Source organism: Hyperoodon ampullatus, assembly GCF_949752795.1.
Source record: "Hyperoodon ampullatus genome assembly, chromosome: 3".
In the NCBI taxonomy this organism is placed as follows: Eukaryota; Metazoa; Chordata; class Mammalia; order Artiodactyla; family Ziphiidae; genus Hyperoodon; species Hyperoodon ampullatus.
Window position 1 is genome coordinate 98,162,263 of NC_136916.1, and position 16,597 is coordinate 98,178,859.

Genomic DNA, 16,597 nt, shown 5'->3' on the forward strand with positions numbered 1-16,597 from the left:
TTTAGAGTAATTCTGACCTCAGTCTTTAATTCTGCTGTCAAACAAAATCATATACAGATTTCAAATCCAGTTGGAAAATAAATCAAATATGCATAGCAAAAACCAGACTTCAGCTTCAATTAATGGAATTTTAACACAAACCTGGCCAGAGGAATTGCTCATATAAAAGAAAGAAAAAATCAAGAAACCTTCCTCTTGAACACAACTATCAATCAGTCCCTTTCCCTGTTTTGTAAAGTAGGATTAACAAACACAAAACACAGCCACAGGAATACAGATGAGGCAATAGTCTATATTCCTTTCCACTACAAGTGGGGTCATTTATGTGTTTCAGACCTGAATAAAATACAGGTAACAATCTAAATTCAATCATGACAATAAAATACTTTCTATTTTCCAAGTTTGATGGTAATGATATATTTACACTTTTAAAAATAATTTTTGCTCGGTTTTTTTTTGTTTTTTAAAAAGACATAACATGCTCCAGAGTACACAGAATATGGAAAAAATCATCACTTTGTCTAAGAGATCAAATAGTAGTATAAAACAATGCTCTTTACATACTAAACCCAATTCAAGAATGATATCATCAGGGAATCTAACATGGTGTTTACTTCAAAGATGACATTCAAGTAGTTATTTAGAATACTATGCCTAATGTATCTATTAAGAAGTAAGCCTGCTACCTAAATGCTGTAGCTTTTAATATCTTCTGTATCCACCACCACCTCCTCCATATGGATCTCCATAACCTCTTCCTCCATAGCCCCCTCTTCCTCCATAGCCCCCTCTTCCACCATAATCTCCCCTGCCTTGGAAACCTCCTCCTCTACCACCCCCTCCTCCCCCTCCACCCCACCCCCCTCCCCCTCCACCCCCACCTCCCCACCCGCCTCCCCCTCCCCAACCGCCTCTTCCACTCCCACCACCTCCTCTACCTCCACCTCCACCTCCACCACCCCAACCACCCCTTCCGCTGCCTTCTTGTCTCTTTTGCCAAGGGGGCATTTCAGGGGGTGGTGGTTCAATTTCATTTGGTCGTCCTCCCCTGTCAGGCACCCTTCCCATCAGCACCTGTGTAAAGAAATATTTTCCTTCAGTTTCCAATATTTTAAAAGTTAAAATTTACGTAAAAGGATACAAGCAATATTGAAGTTATTGTTCTAATAAAGAAACAGAAGTCAAGTATTTAAGGACATGAAAGTATCAGACACGGCAGTATGAATTAATATTGAAAATACAAATGTGATGTGTGACAAATTCCTCACAATGTGCTGTTATTTTTAAGCAACGTGGGGGAATATTTCTGAAACTTAAGGACTTGTTTAAATTTGTTTAGCAAATTTTATAACAAATGTACCCATCACACTAAGAAATTTTTTTAGCAAAACATTTACAATATACATAAAATACATACCTTACATTAATTGACTTCATGTCCGTTTATGCAACAACTCTGGACATTCTATTGCCATTGGTTTGGTAATAGATTATCCAATAAAAGACTATTTCTGAGCACATTTTATTTCAACAGAGTATGAAGTATATATAACATGTGGGTATAATGCAGTCAGAGATGAACATAATGGCTATAATCCAAGGTTATCATTGTAAAGAGATACAAGATTTTCAATGAACTATTCCTTTTTTATGAGAAACTAAGCCCACTAACTTTCAATGATGATACTAGTTACTATATTATAGAGAAAAGAGAGACTTGATACACTTCCTTAACCATGCTTTATAATGCTTTGAAGGATAAACCAAGGAAGAGTTTGCTTTAAGTCCCCAACTTTCTATAGAAAGGAGCTACTTTATATGCCTGTGTACAGAGACCAACAGGAAGCAAATAGCTTCCTGCTAGTCTCTTTCAGGAAAGAAGGTAAACCAGAAGTGCCTCAACCAAAATGATCTATGAATCAGTTGTGTTCTACTTCCTTTGATTCTCTAATCAAAATCATGTTTTACTACTTCATGTCATAAATGAAAGACAAAAAGTACAACATCCTCACTGTGGGACAAGGTTCAAAGAAGCAAACATTCTTTTAAAAGTCAGCAATAACATCCTAATTACCAAATCCAAAAAATATCAGTAGCTTTTTTCTTAGTTGTTATCTTCATTGGTCTCTCCACCAAACATGCTATGTGGCTGGATATACAGGGATGCTGTTCCAAGAACTCATAATAAGATTGCCCTCAAATAATTAGACTATAAATTACAAACTCAGAAAAGAGATGGGCAATGTCACTTAAAGAAATAGAACTCTTGATCCATCAAGACTAGCTTATTACCTGATGCAAGACATTAAGTAACATATTTAAAGACAGAACACTTTAAGAAGAGAGGAGGTTGGTCTAAAATGGAAGCAGGAAGGCCCAAACACTGGTGCCTAACTTAGCAATAATTAGCAAACTGACTTTACATACAGCCATCCCTTGATACAGGATACCTTCTCACTGCATTGAGTGAGAAACGATGTTTTAAAATTACCCAAATCCCTTACTTCTGATTTCTTGCTCTTTTGTAGTAGTTTGTCATAGAGTGATCTATCTAAATGAAGAGTAAGTATATGCTAATCAAGCTGATATAAACATTCTAAATTAGTTTATTGTTAATGCTGCTGTCGTAAAGTAAAAAATTCAGACTCTGAGCTTATTTAAGACTACTGGCAGAGCAATGGATCTATACTCTGAATCAGGAAATGGAACCTCCAAGAGATTCCGCAACTTGCCCAAGGTGACTGCTCTAAGTAAATGATAGAGCTAGGATGCGAACCCAAAGCATGGACTCCTCCCTTTACACCAAGGATCTAAGGAATATGTGAGTACTTGAAATGACTCCTACAGATCTTTACTGACAAAAAATGATTACATTATTGGAAAGAGGCAAATAATTCTTGCTAATGCTATTCATAAAAATAATTCTTAATTCCTCTAATTCAGATAAAACTGTGGTTTAATTTATGAATACAGAAATTCAAACAAACGTGCACACAGAAAACATTACTAAGCCTAAGCCTAAATTGACTGAAGCCCCTCCACCACTCTCTTTTCTAGGAGTTCACTAGGATTAAAAGAAAAATGGATTAAATCTGTAAAAACATCAAACAAGGATATTATAAATTCATTATCCACTGTTACTGAAAGAAAAACCAACCTTATTAATGGCACATGCTGTCTTCTCCCGGCTGGAGCCACTACTTGTCCTGATGATCTTGGATAGATCTTCACGGGCAGCAAGTAGATGTGCCAAGGTTATTGTTGTCTTGGGTGACAAAGCATAACGCTTAGGCTGGTAAATTCTTGCTATGTCATCTGTTTTTATCTGAATGACAAAATTCAGGGAAAAAAGGAACCAAAGAACATTTCAATGAAAGAGCAATGGTGGAACTTCCCTGGTGGTCCAGTGGTTAAGACTCCACTGTCCAATGCAGGGGACGTGGGTTCGATCCCTGGTCAGGGAACTAAGATCCCACATGCCATGGGGCAACTCAGCCTGCGCGCCCCAACTACTAAGCCCACGCGCTCTAGAGCCTGTGCGCCGCAACTGAGAAGCCCGCCTGCAATAACGAAAGATCCTGCATGCCACAACTAAAGATCCTGCATGCCACAACTAAAGATCCCACGTACTACAACGAAGATCCCGCAACTAAAGACCCTGCATGCTGCAAAGATCCCACGTGCCACAACTAAGACCCAACGCAGCCAAATTAATTAATTAATTTTAAAAAAGGGCGATGGCAATCATAATCTTCAGAAAGAAAAAAAGGAGACAATAACACAAGCAAAGAAACAGAGAAGAGCAAAACATTCAAATATCTGATAATCTGGAGGTAGAATGAGAAAAAAATAAAGCCCAACAGATGCTAAAAGTCCACATAACTACCAGTAACAACTCATTTAAAAAGTAACAAAAAAAATCCCATTCATATTAACAAAAAGCAAAATACCTAAAAATAGCTGTACCGAAAACACACACAGAACCTTTAAGAAGAAAACATTAGTAAATCTACAAAAACAAAAGTAAAACTTGAATAAACAGAAATACCAAGTTTCTGGAATGGGGACATTGAGTATTGTCGGTTTCCCTCAAAATTAACTTATAGATTTACTGCAGTCCTACTGGAATATTTTTTGGGGGGGAGTGGTGGGCAGGGAGGTAGGGGATATCTAAATCATCATTGCCTTAACAATTAACATTCATTGACTACTTGTTAAATGAGCCAAGCTACTCTTCATCTAATATCATATCTTTAATCTTCAAAACATCCTTTTAGAGTGGTTGTATAGATAACACTATACTATCCTACCTCAGTCTAATTAAATGGAACTGGTGGGGGGAATAGATTGATGAAACAAAAGAGGCAATTGAGATTCAGGGCCTCATAAATGCATGAATGCAATAAACGATAGAGGAGGCATCAAAGATCAGTGAGACAAAAAGGCATGAAGGAAACTTAAATGTCTATTATTAAGTGAAAGAAGCTAATCTGAAAATAATAATCTGTATGACTTCAACTATATGACATTCTGGAAAAAGAAAAACTATAGAGATAGTAAAAAGATTAAATGGGTTGCCAGGTGTTGTGCGGAGGGAGGGAAGAACAGGCAAAGCAGAGAAAATTTTTCGGGCAGTAAAAGTATTCTGTACTATACTATAATGGTGGATACATGTCTTTGTGTATTTTTTCAAAACCATAGAATGTGCAGCACTAAGAGTGAAACCTAATATAAACTATGGGACTCTGGATAATAATGATGTATTAATGTAGGTTCATCAGCTGCAAAAATTTACTACTCTCATGGGGGATGATGATGGGGGGGTTATGTGTGTGTGGGGTCAGGAGGTAAACGGAAATCTCAAAACCTTCTGTTCAATATTGCTATGGGGCTTCCCTGGTGGCGCAGTGGTTGAGGGTCCGCCTGCCGATGCAGGGGACACGGGTTCGTGCCCCGGTCCGGGAAGATCCCACATGCCGCGGAGCGGCTGTGCCCATGAGCCATGGCCGCTGAGCCTGCGTGTCCAGAGCCTGTGCTCCGCAACAGGAGAGGCCACAACAGTGAGGCCCGCGTACCGCAAAAAAAAAAAAAAAAAAAAAAAAAAAAAAAAAAAATATTGCTATGAACCTTTAACTGCTCTGAAAATAAAGAATATTAAAACATTAAAAAAAAGAGCAATGAGGGCTTCCCTGGTGGCGAAGTGGCTGAGAGTCTGCCTGCTGATGCAGGGGACACGGGTTCGTGCCCCAGTCTGGGAAGATCCCACATGCCACGGAGCGGCTGGGCCCATGAGCCATGGCTGCTGAGCCTGCGCGTCTGGAGCCTGTGCTTCACAACGGGAGAGGCCACAACCGTGAGAGGCCCGCATACCGCGAAAAAAAAAAAAAAAAAAGAGAGAGAGCAATGAGAAAAGAAATAGATTTTTTAAATGCTGCTGCAACAAACTGTTGTCTATTTGTAAAATAATAATAATAATAATAATAATCAACATATAACTAAGAGGATTCCAAATATAATAAAGAGTTCATTGTTTAACTACAAGCAACTATATGCCAATAAAATGGACAACCTAGAAGAAATGGACAAATTCTCAGAAAGATACAAGTTTCCAAGACTGAACCAGGAAGAAATGAACAGATCAATCACAAGTACTGAAATTAAAAGTGATTTTAAAACTTCCAACAAACAAAAGTCCAGGACCAGATGGCTTCCACAGGCGAATTCTGTCAAACATTTAGAGAAGGGTTAACACCTATCCTTCTCAAACTTGCAGAGAAAGTAACAACCCCCAAGCTCTTTCTACAAGGCCACCATCACCCTGATACCAAAACCAGACAAAAATATCACAAAAAAAGAAAATTACAGGCCAATATCACTGATGAATATAGATGCAAAAATCCTCAACAAAATACTAGTAAATTAAATGCAACACCACATTAAAATGATCATACACCATGATCAAGTGGGATTTATCCCAGGGATATAAGGATTCTTCAACATACATAAATCAACCAATGTGATACACGACATTAACAAACCGAAGAATAAAAACCATATGACCATCTCAATAGATGCAGAAAAAGCTTCTGACAAAAATCAACACCCATCTATGATACAAACTCTCCAGAAAGTGGACACAGAGGAAGCATATCTCAATATAGTAAAGGCCATATACAACAAACCCACAGCAAACATCATTCTCAATGGTGAAAATCTGAAAGCACTTCCTCTAAGATCAAGAACAAGACAAGGATGTCCACTGTCTCCACTTTTATTCAACATAGATTTGAAAGTCCTAGCCATGGCAATCAGAGAAGAAAAAGAAATAAAAGGAATCCAAATAGGAAAAGAAGTAAAACTATCACTGTTTGCAGATGACATGATACTATACATAGAAAATCCTAAAGATGCTACCAGAAAACTACTAGAGCTCATCAATGAATTTGGTAAAGTTGTAGGATATAAAATTAATACACAGATATTTCTTGCATTCCTATATATTAACAACAAAAGATCAGAAGGAGAAATTAAGGAAACAATCCCATCTACCATCGCATCAAAAGAATAAAATACCTGTATTCAGGAGGCAAAAGACCTGTACTCAGAAAACTATAAGATACTGATGAAAGAAATCAAAGACGACACAAACAGATGGAAAGATATACCATGTTCTTGGATTGGAAGAATCAATACTCAAAAAGACTATACTACCCAAAGTAATCCACAGATTTGATGCAATCCCTATCAAATTATCAATAGCATTTTTCACAGAATTAGAACAAAAAAATGTTACAATTTGTATGGAGACACAAAAGACCCTGAATAGCCAAGGCAATCTTGAGAAAGAAAAACGGAGCTGGAGGAATCAGGCTCCCTGACTTCAGACTATACTACAAAGCTACAGTAATCAAAACAGTATGGTACTGGGCTTCCCTGGTGGCACAGTGGTTGAGAGTCCGCCTGCCGATGCAGGGGACACGGGTTCGTGCCCCGGTCCGGGAGGATCCCACATGCCGCAGAGCGGCTGCGCTCGTGAGCCATGGCCGCTGAGCCTGCGCGTCCAGAGCCTGTGCTCCGCAACGGGAGAGGTCACAACAGTGAGAGGCCCGCGTACTGCAAAAAAAAAAAAAAAAAAAAAAAAAAAAAACCAGTATGGTACTGGCACAAAGACAGAAATATAGATTAATGGAATAGTATAGAAAGCCCAGAGATAAACCCACACACCCATGGTCACCTAAACTATGACAAAGGAGGCAAGACTATATACTGGAGAAAAGACAGTCTCTTCAATAAGCGGTGCTGGGGAAACTGGACAGCTACATGTAAAAGAATGAAATTAGCACATTCCCTAACACCATACACAAAAATAAACTCAAAATGGATTAAAGACCTAAATGTAAGACCAGATACTATAAAACTCTTAGAGGAAAACATAGGCAGAACACTGACATAAACTGCAGCAAGATCTTTTTTGATCCTCCTCCGAGAGTAATGAAAATAAAAACAAATGGGACCTAATGGAACTTAAAAGCTTTTGCACGGCAAAGGAAATCATCAACAAAACTAAAAACCCACAGAATGGAAGAAAATATTTGCAAACGAAGTGACTGACAAGGGCTTAATCTCCAAAATATACAAACCGCTCATGCAGCCTAATATCAAAAAAACAAACAACCTAATCAAAAAATGGGCAGAAGATCTAAATAGACATTTCTCCAAAGAAGACATACAGATGGCTAAAAAGCACATGAAAAGATGCTCAATATCACTAATTATTAGAGAATGCAAATCAAAACTACAATGAGGTATCACCTCACACTTGTTAGAATGGCCATCATCAAAAAATCTACATACAACAAATGCTGGAGAGGGTGTGGAGAAAAGGGAACACCTTTGCACTGTTGGTGGGAATGTAAATTGATACAGCCACTATGGAGAACAGTATGGAGGTTCCTCAAAAAACTAAAAATAGAATTACCATATGACCCAGCAATCCCACTACTGGGCATATACCCAGAGAAAACCATAATTCAAAAAGACACATGCACCCCAATGTTCATTGCAGCACTATTTACAATAGTCAGGTCATGGAAGCAACCTAAATGCCCATCGACAGACGAATGGATAAAGAAGATGTGGTACATATATACAATGAAATATTACTCAGCCATAAAAAGGAACGAAATTGGGTCATTTGTTGAAACATGGATGGATCTAGAGACTGTCATACAGAGTGAAGTCAGAAAGAGAAAAACAAATATCGTATATTAACGCATATATGTGGAACCTAGAAAATGGTACAGATGAACCGGTTTGCTGAGCAGAAATTGAGACAGAGAAGTAGAGAAAAAACATATGGACACCAAGGGGGGAAAGCGGCGGGGGGCAGGGGTGGTGTGATGAATTGGGAGATTGGGATTGACATGTATACACTATGTGTATAAAAGGGATGACTAATAAGAAAAATATATATATTTGATAGTGGAATGGACTTGGAATCTCTGATCACCTAAGACACTTCCTTGAACTTTGTAGGTGTCTAAAATAATATTCAGTAATTCTTTGCCAACTGCTGATCTTAATGAACTAAATAAGGCTTTTGTTGTAGCTTTCTTAATAAGTTATAACACAGAGAAAAGTGCATAAGTCGTAAGTTTAACTATAAACTTATGACTTATGTGAGTTATCTGAACTCCCACTAGTATAACCACTACTCAGATCAAGAAACAGAACTTTCCCAGCACCTCGGAAGCCTTCCTTATACAATTTCCTGGTCATGACCCCTGCTTTCTGCCCCCATAATAACTGCTACCTTCACCATAAATTTGTTTTGTCCAGTTTTGAATTTTTTAAAAAGAAACCATACAATGTATATCATTTTATGTCTGCCTTGTTTTGCTGAATATTGCTCATGAGTTTTATTTCTGTTGTTGCTTATAGCAATACTCACTTATTTTTATTGTCTTCTATATTTTATTATATAAATGCAAAATATAGTCTAATGTTGATGAACAACAACAACAAAAAGAAATCCTGGGCATGGATTGACTTCGTGTTAAGAAACTCATTACAGGCAGGGAAAAAAAATGACACAATGAATATATAAGGTCAAGAATTTGTATGCAAAAAAAAAAAAAGAAAAAAAGCACATGAAAAGATGCTCAATATCACTAATTATTAGAGAAATGCAAATCAAAACTACAATGAGGTATCACTTCACACTTGTTAGAATGGCCATCATCAAAAAATCTACAAACAATAAATGTTGGAGAGGGAGTGGAGAAAAGGGAACCCTCCTACACTGTTGGTGGGAATGTAAATTGGTACAGCCACTATGGAGAACAGTATGGAGGTTCCTTAAAAAACTAAAAGTAGAGCTACCATATGATCTAGCAATCCCACTCATAGGCATATATCTGGAGAGAACCATAATTAGAAAGGGTACATGCACCCCAATGTTCACTGCAGCACTATTTACAACAGCCAGGACATGGAAGCAACCTAAACGTCCATCGAAAGAGGAATGGATAACAAAGATGTGGTACATACATACAGTGAAATATTACTCAGCCATAGAAAAGAATGAAATAATGCCATCTGCAGCAACATGGATGGACCTAGAGTTTATCATAGTAAGTAAGTCAGACAGAGAAAGACAAGTATCATATGATATTGCTTATATGTGGAATCCAAAAAAATCGTACAAAAGAACCTATTTACAAAACAGAAATTGAGTCACAGATGTAGAAAACAAACTTATGGTTACCAAGGGGGAAAGGGAGGGGGGAGGGATAAATTGGGAGATTCGGACTGACATATACACGCTACTATATATAAAATAGATAACTGATTAAGAACCTACTTTATAGCACAGGGAACTCTATTCAATACTCTGTAACGACCTATATGGGAATAGAATCTAAAAAAGAGTGGATATAGGTATATGTAGAACTGACTCACTTTGCTGTACAGCAGAAACTCACACAACATTGTAAATCAACTATACTCCAATAAAAAATTAATTATAAATTTTTAAAAAGAGTTCACTGTTTAAAGTTTTATTTTAAACTGAAAAACTTAACCATATTATAGACTAAAATTTCTGCACATCAAAAGACATAAAACAAAAGACCACTGGGGAAAATATTTTCAACAAGTAAAGCAACTAGCTAACTTCCTTAATATATAAAAATCTCAATCAGAAGGAAAACAGGAAGACCTTAAGGGGAAAAAAAGACAAGACACAAATAGAAATGTCAAAAAAGAGGAAATTCAAATGACTAATAAGCTTATGAAAAAAAGTTCAACTGTACCACTAATAAAAAATATACAAATTAAAACAATTTAGTTTTTTTTTAACCATCAAGGTAGCCATAAAATTGATAATATTCTAAATATTAAAGAAGCTAAGTGAAGGCAAAATTTCATTTACCCTACTTGTAGGAGCTTAAATTCATGCAAACTTTGTAAAAAACAATTTGGTGATGTGAATCAAGAGCATTAAGAGTCATAACCTTTCACACAGTAAATTTCCATTTAGGAATCCCTAGGAACCCATGGGTTTCACATCTGCGGACATGGAGGGCTGATTGTGCAGTTACATGGGACAACATGGATGAACCTTGAAAGCATTATGCTAAGAAGCCAGACATAAAAAGCCACATATTGTATGACTCCTTATATATATGAAATATCCAGAACAGGCAAATCCAAAGAGACAGAAAGTAGGTTATAGTAGTGAGTGTCAGAGAAGGAAGGTGAAGGTACTGCAAATGACCACTAATAGGTGTATGTTTCTTTTGGCAGTGAGGGAAACGTTGTGGAATTAGATAATGGCACAGAATACAGTGAACATACTAAAAACCACTGAACAGTACACTTTAAGATGGTGAATTATAACTCAAAAAATAAGAAATAAATTAAAATTTAATTTAAAAAGGACACCGAAATAGAACTTTTAGAGATATGGGACAATGATCACAATATATTCAGTAAAAAGAAAAAAAAAAAGCAAACTATAAAAGTATACTCAGTCCTATTTCAATACCAGCAAAGTAACAGAGAAACCAGATTAACCATACTAATAAACATGTATAATCTTTTTGAAAGGCAACTCTAGAGTGTACATCAAAAGCATTATAATGCATATTCTTTGATCAAGAAATTCCACTTTTAGGAATATATCATGGACATGAACAAAAATTTAGCTGCCAAAAATTTCATTACAGGGTCACAGGAGACAAAATTAAAGGGAAACTCAATGTCAATCAATAGAGTATATCTGTATGCAAAAGATTTTAAATGCTGTAGAACAATATTTGATGAGTCATTCAACAACATCAGACACATGAAATAGGGAGAATAAGATAAAGATATATTAAATTTAACAAGAAAAGAAAACTCAGGGTATAAATGTATATACTCATATAATCAACTGAAAAGGGTGGCATGAAAGGCCAAAATTTGACCTATACTCTGAGAAAAAAAATATTTTAAAAATCTTCCGGACTAAGGAAAAAAACAACAAAAACACAACCTCCTTGTCCTAAAACATGATGAAAAAAGACCAAGATGAGAAGATAAAATATCAAGATATTTCCTAAAGTATCTTCTCAAACACACTAAATTATTAAAAAAAAATACACATATACTACAATAAAGAGAATGGAAAAAGGGGATACAGGTAAGAAGGGAACCAACATCTCAGAAAATGAAACTGGGAGCCAAAAATAGGGGTTAACTGTCTATCTGTGGAATAGTCTATTCTTCCAACCCCTGGTGTCATGTTGCCACTCCTCTTCCTCTGGCTAAAGGAGAATAATGTATAGAAAAAAATGAGGCTTCCCTTCTTGAAAAACTGAGCAGCTACAGAGAAAAGACTTCTCCAAATGAGCATCAGGAATTTCCACAGCACAGGAGGCAGCTCCAAAGTCTGACATCAACAATCCTGATCAATGACTACAGTTCCCAATCAGTTTTTCAGTGTCTTCTCTTAAATATGGACAACAAAGGACCATCATGATTTGAAGAAAGCCACCACGAGAGAGAGACCAAGAAAAACAAACCAAAAATTGCCCTGGAAGAGACAGAAATAATTAAAGGGGAAAAAAAACCCAAAACCTTTAAAAAAAAATTTTTTTCATCCCCATTGAAGAAGACAGCATGTTCATAAAACAAGAAAAAAAAAAACATGAAAAAGGAAAACTCAAGAAGCAAAAAGAATTCCTGGAAATGAAAAAATGATGGCAGAAACAAAAATTTAGTGCCAAGCACAAAATAAAATTGAGGACATTTCCAAGAAAGTCAATCAAAAAGGAAGAGACAGAAAATGAGAAAAAAAATAAAGCAACTCAAGTGGATCTATCCAGGAGGTCTAATATCTGAATAACAAGAGTTTCAGAAAGAAAAAACAAAAGGGAAGAAATTAATAAAGAGAAATATAAAAGCTAAGAGTCTACAGATTGAAATTCCCACCTAATGTTTAGCACAATCAGGAAGACCCAGACTGACATATGCTGTGAAATTTCAGAACTCCAAGGATAAAGAAGAGAGTCCAACCACCAGGCAAGTCCCTGTTTTTCTTTAATTAACAATGATTTTTCTTTTTTTTTTTTTTTTAACAATGACCTTTTGATGTTCCTACTACCTGGTTTCTTGCAAAAACTCATATATCCTGGCTCCTCCCTTACCTCTGCAGAGCAGTCCCTCAGAGTCATCTGAGAGGCTGTCTTCCAGGCTTAAGTCCTCAGCAAGTCTGTCAAATAAAATGTAATTCTCAAAAAAAAAGAAGAGGATCCAAAAGCTCCCAGTGAAAAATAAAAGGTCATCCAAAAGGACAGGCAATGGCACTGGGTTTCTCAACAGCAGCACTATATGCTAGAAAACAATGAAGCAATGCCTTCAATATTCTTTTTTTTTTTTTGCCTTCAATATTCTTAGAGAAAAATGTTTTCCACCTAGAATTTTATATTTACCCAAACTATCAATCAAATGTGGCAGCAGAATAAACATATTTTCAGAATTCAAGGGTTCAGAAAAATCACTCCTATGCACCCTTTGTTAGGAAGTTACTTGTGGATTTACTATGGCAGATTGAGGGAATAAACAATGAAAGAGAAGGCCATGGGATACAGGAAATAGTGGAGTAGCCAAGGATAGGCACACAAACAGCCCAAACTGCAATAGAAGGATACAAGCTTTTAGGAGGGAAAGTACAGAAAAGAGGACTCATTAGAATACTTGATTTTTAAAAGTATGTTTAAAAAAGAGAAAAAGAAAAGAAAAGAAAAAAGCAGCAGCCGCATATGATAATGAAATACAGTGCAGGAAAAAAATAAACTCCAATTAGAAGACACCTGGTAAACAGAATGGTTCCCCCGAGATCTCCACATCCTAATCCCTGGAACCTGTGAATATGTCACCTTGAAGATACAGATGCGAGTTAAGTCAGGGATCTTGAGATGGATTATCTGGGTAAGCCCAGAGTAATCACAAGGCTCCTGATAAGAGAGAGACAGCAGAAGGCATGTGACAATGGAAGCAGAAGGAGAAAGACTGGAAGATCCTATACTATTGATTTTGAAGATGGAGGATGAGGTCATGACTCGAGGTACACAGGTGGTATCTGGAAGCTAGTAAATGCAAGGAAACAGATTCTCCCCTGAAGTGTCCGGGAGGAATGCAACCCTGCCAATACCTTCATTTTAGGACTTCTGATCTCTAGATCTGTAAGAAAATAAATGTGTATTATTTAAACCACGAAGTTTGTGGTAATTTATTACAGCAGCCATAGGAAACCAATGTGGGGCACCACATGGAGAGAGAGACCACCTAAGAGCCAAGATGACAAGTGAAGCAACCCAAGAAACAGTTAGCAAAACCCAGACATGTGAGGCAACTGTCTTGGATGTTCCAGCCCAACCCAGCCCAGGTATCAGTTGAATGAAGCTGCATAAATGACCCCAGTTGATACAATATGGGGGCAGGACAACTGCCCAGTTAATCCAAAGAATGTAATAATAATATCTGAGAGTAACAGGCACAGATTTACCCTCCTACCTGAAACAGCTATAAAACTGGACAACCCATGTGAACCAGTGATTTTCAGACACTGGACATCAAGGAGCACAGGACACAATGATCCCTCAAACAGGGGAAGCAAATGTTTTCCTATAATTGTCCCAGCTTACAGTCTGGAGTGGAGGATCCCAGACGACGCCTGGGTACAGATTACAGGCATAAAATGGGAATGATAGGTGACAGCTCTCTAGAAAACTACCTGAAGAGATTCATATTTGGGAATGCCCCCACCCTCCAACCCCCCCTTCATGCCCCCACCCTCCAACCCCTTCTTCAACTGGAACACACTCCACAGCCTTAAGCCACCTTTAAGAAGGTTTGTTCAGGCATCAATGCTACCTGATTCATTCCTAAATCCTTCTTTCTTTTTTTTTTTTTCTAAAGAAAAAAATCAGTATTTTACTTTTTCGACAGTTGAATAAAAGGATTTAGACATGTATCAAATGGGAAAAAAGGGTTTTAATCCCTCTGTGGAATAGGAAGAGAGACATACTATACTGGAAAGACTGCACAGACCATGAGGAGAGAAACCAGAGAATACGGGGCCTCAGTCCCATCATTTCAGAACACAGTAGCAGCTTGTCTGTTAATTTCTTTCCTCTCAGCCTGGGTGACCTCTCACAAGCTTAACAGTAACAGGGAGTCTAAAACTGCTTCTGAGCAGGTGCTTTCTTTAGACAGGTGTTATTTATCAGAGAAGATTTAGACAGGATAACATTGAGGAGTGATGTGTTACTTTAACCAGATTGCAAAACTGAAAAAGAATAATGAACCTCACATTAGTTAAATAAACAAAGGGGCAGTAAGCACAATAAGCAGACAGGCGAGATGCTTACAGAAGAGTCACCTCTTCTTGTGTACAGTGTGCCACATTGCACTTGCTGTTCAAATATATGTTTTAATAAATGTCCTTTAATGTGTACATGAAATAGAGTAGGCATTCAACTATCTGTTGAATGAAAATAACAATATATTATGTATAAAGAAAAACCTGATCGCATATCATCAGAAACAGATTTTGTCAACCACTACTTTTGACCTTTTGGACCAGATAGATCTTGTTGTGAAGGGCTATCCTGTGTACTGTAGGGTGTTTAGCAGTAAATCCTTCTTTCTTGACCAGTTGCTCACTATATCTATCTCACTATCACATATGACGCCTTCTTTTATGTATATCCTTGCATAAATCACAACATCTATGAGTTTTAAATAAATGTGAAAGATATGGGGAGAAATTAAGATATTTGCAAACAGGGACTTATACAAGACCAGGATCATTATTTAAGACTAGCAGTTGGCCTGGGCAGGAGCTTCAGACAGAGTGATGAAGTACAAATGTGGCATCGTTACCTAACAGACAAGAGAGGCTGAAGAGCTGTCACAGGGTACCACCTACAGGACACAAATGGAAAAACAGCCTTACCTTTGCTCTATCAGACCATCCAAAGGACTGCACTGTTACATCTAATCGTTTCATCAACATCCGCCGACGGCACTCATATTCACAGGAAAGGGCATCGTTGATTCTTTCCAGTTGTTCCTAAAGAATTTGGAAACAAAAATCATAACCTTTAGACTCATTATGCACAGAAAAGAAATTTCAGAATCGTGGTCAATACTTCCTATTAATTCAAAAGGTGGTATTGATGGTCATTTTCTGATCCCATGAGACTTTACAGTAAATTATTTAAATAATAAAGATATTTGATAGAACATTTAAAATATTCGGAAGATATTAAACATAGAAATTAAAGTCTACAATTGGTACAGTTTACCTGATCTTCAATCAAACATGTTAATTTAAGTAAAACGTCTACCTGCAAAGTAGTCTGGACCAATAAGGAAAGAAAATACCAACAACTTCCCATCTTGTTGGCGTTGAGCTACTACACTTTTCAAATTACAACTATGCTAACGTATTAGGCACTATGAATACTTTTGGCCAGGTTTTTTTTTAAATTAATAATCTGAGTGAAGAAATGTTAGGACCTACTGTTCTAGAATATCATTCCATTTTAATTCTCCAATATAAAAAATGCATGCTACACACTGTAAAATCTAGATGTCCATCTATAAAATTAAGTCATATTCACTACTTTAATTACATAAAGCTAATAAAAGGGGGGGGTGACTTACCGCCTGTTCCAGATTTAAATCCATTTTCAGCAGTGGTTTTCCCACGTGATTTTTCTGGACTTGTGAGAGAATATCTTTCACCTAAAATTAAACATAAAAGATTGTGAAAATGTATATCCCTAATTTAAAACAATCTTATTCTTGCTTAAAACGCTTTGAATGCTAGAGAATTAATAAAATGTTAAAGAGAAATAGTTAAAATATACCTTCACATACTAGGAAAGAATATCACTACAATGCAGAGTATCTTTCTCAAAGAAGCATTAGTTACATTAATTCAAGCTATAGCACACCTTTTCCAGGGTAAGAGATAATGTACACGGACAACTAAAGAAGTAGCTACTAAAAGGTTTTATTATGAGAATCTATAATGTTTTATGTG

At 36.9% G+C, this 16,597-nt stretch overlaps 1 protein-coding gene across 1 annotated transcript in view; it reads right to left on the reverse strand.

Moving 5' to 3' along the window:
* Positions 1–16,597, reverse strand: part of FAM98B (family with sequence similarity 98 member B) — a gene marked incomplete at its 5' end in the record, with an annotated part of 35,270 nt that continues 18,673 nt past the window's right edge. Inside the window, 4 exons of the mRNA XM_079701105.1 lie at positions 1–1,074; positions 3,158–3,325; positions 15,503–15,619; positions 16,216–16,296. Of these exons, the coding sequence (XP_079557231.1) occupies positions 703–1,074; positions 3,158–3,325; positions 15,503–15,619; positions 16,216–16,296 (738 nt within the window). The 3' untranslated portion in view covers positions 1–702. The remainder of the gene's footprint in view (positions 1,075–3,157; positions 3,326–15,502; positions 15,620–16,215; positions 16,297–16,597) is intronic.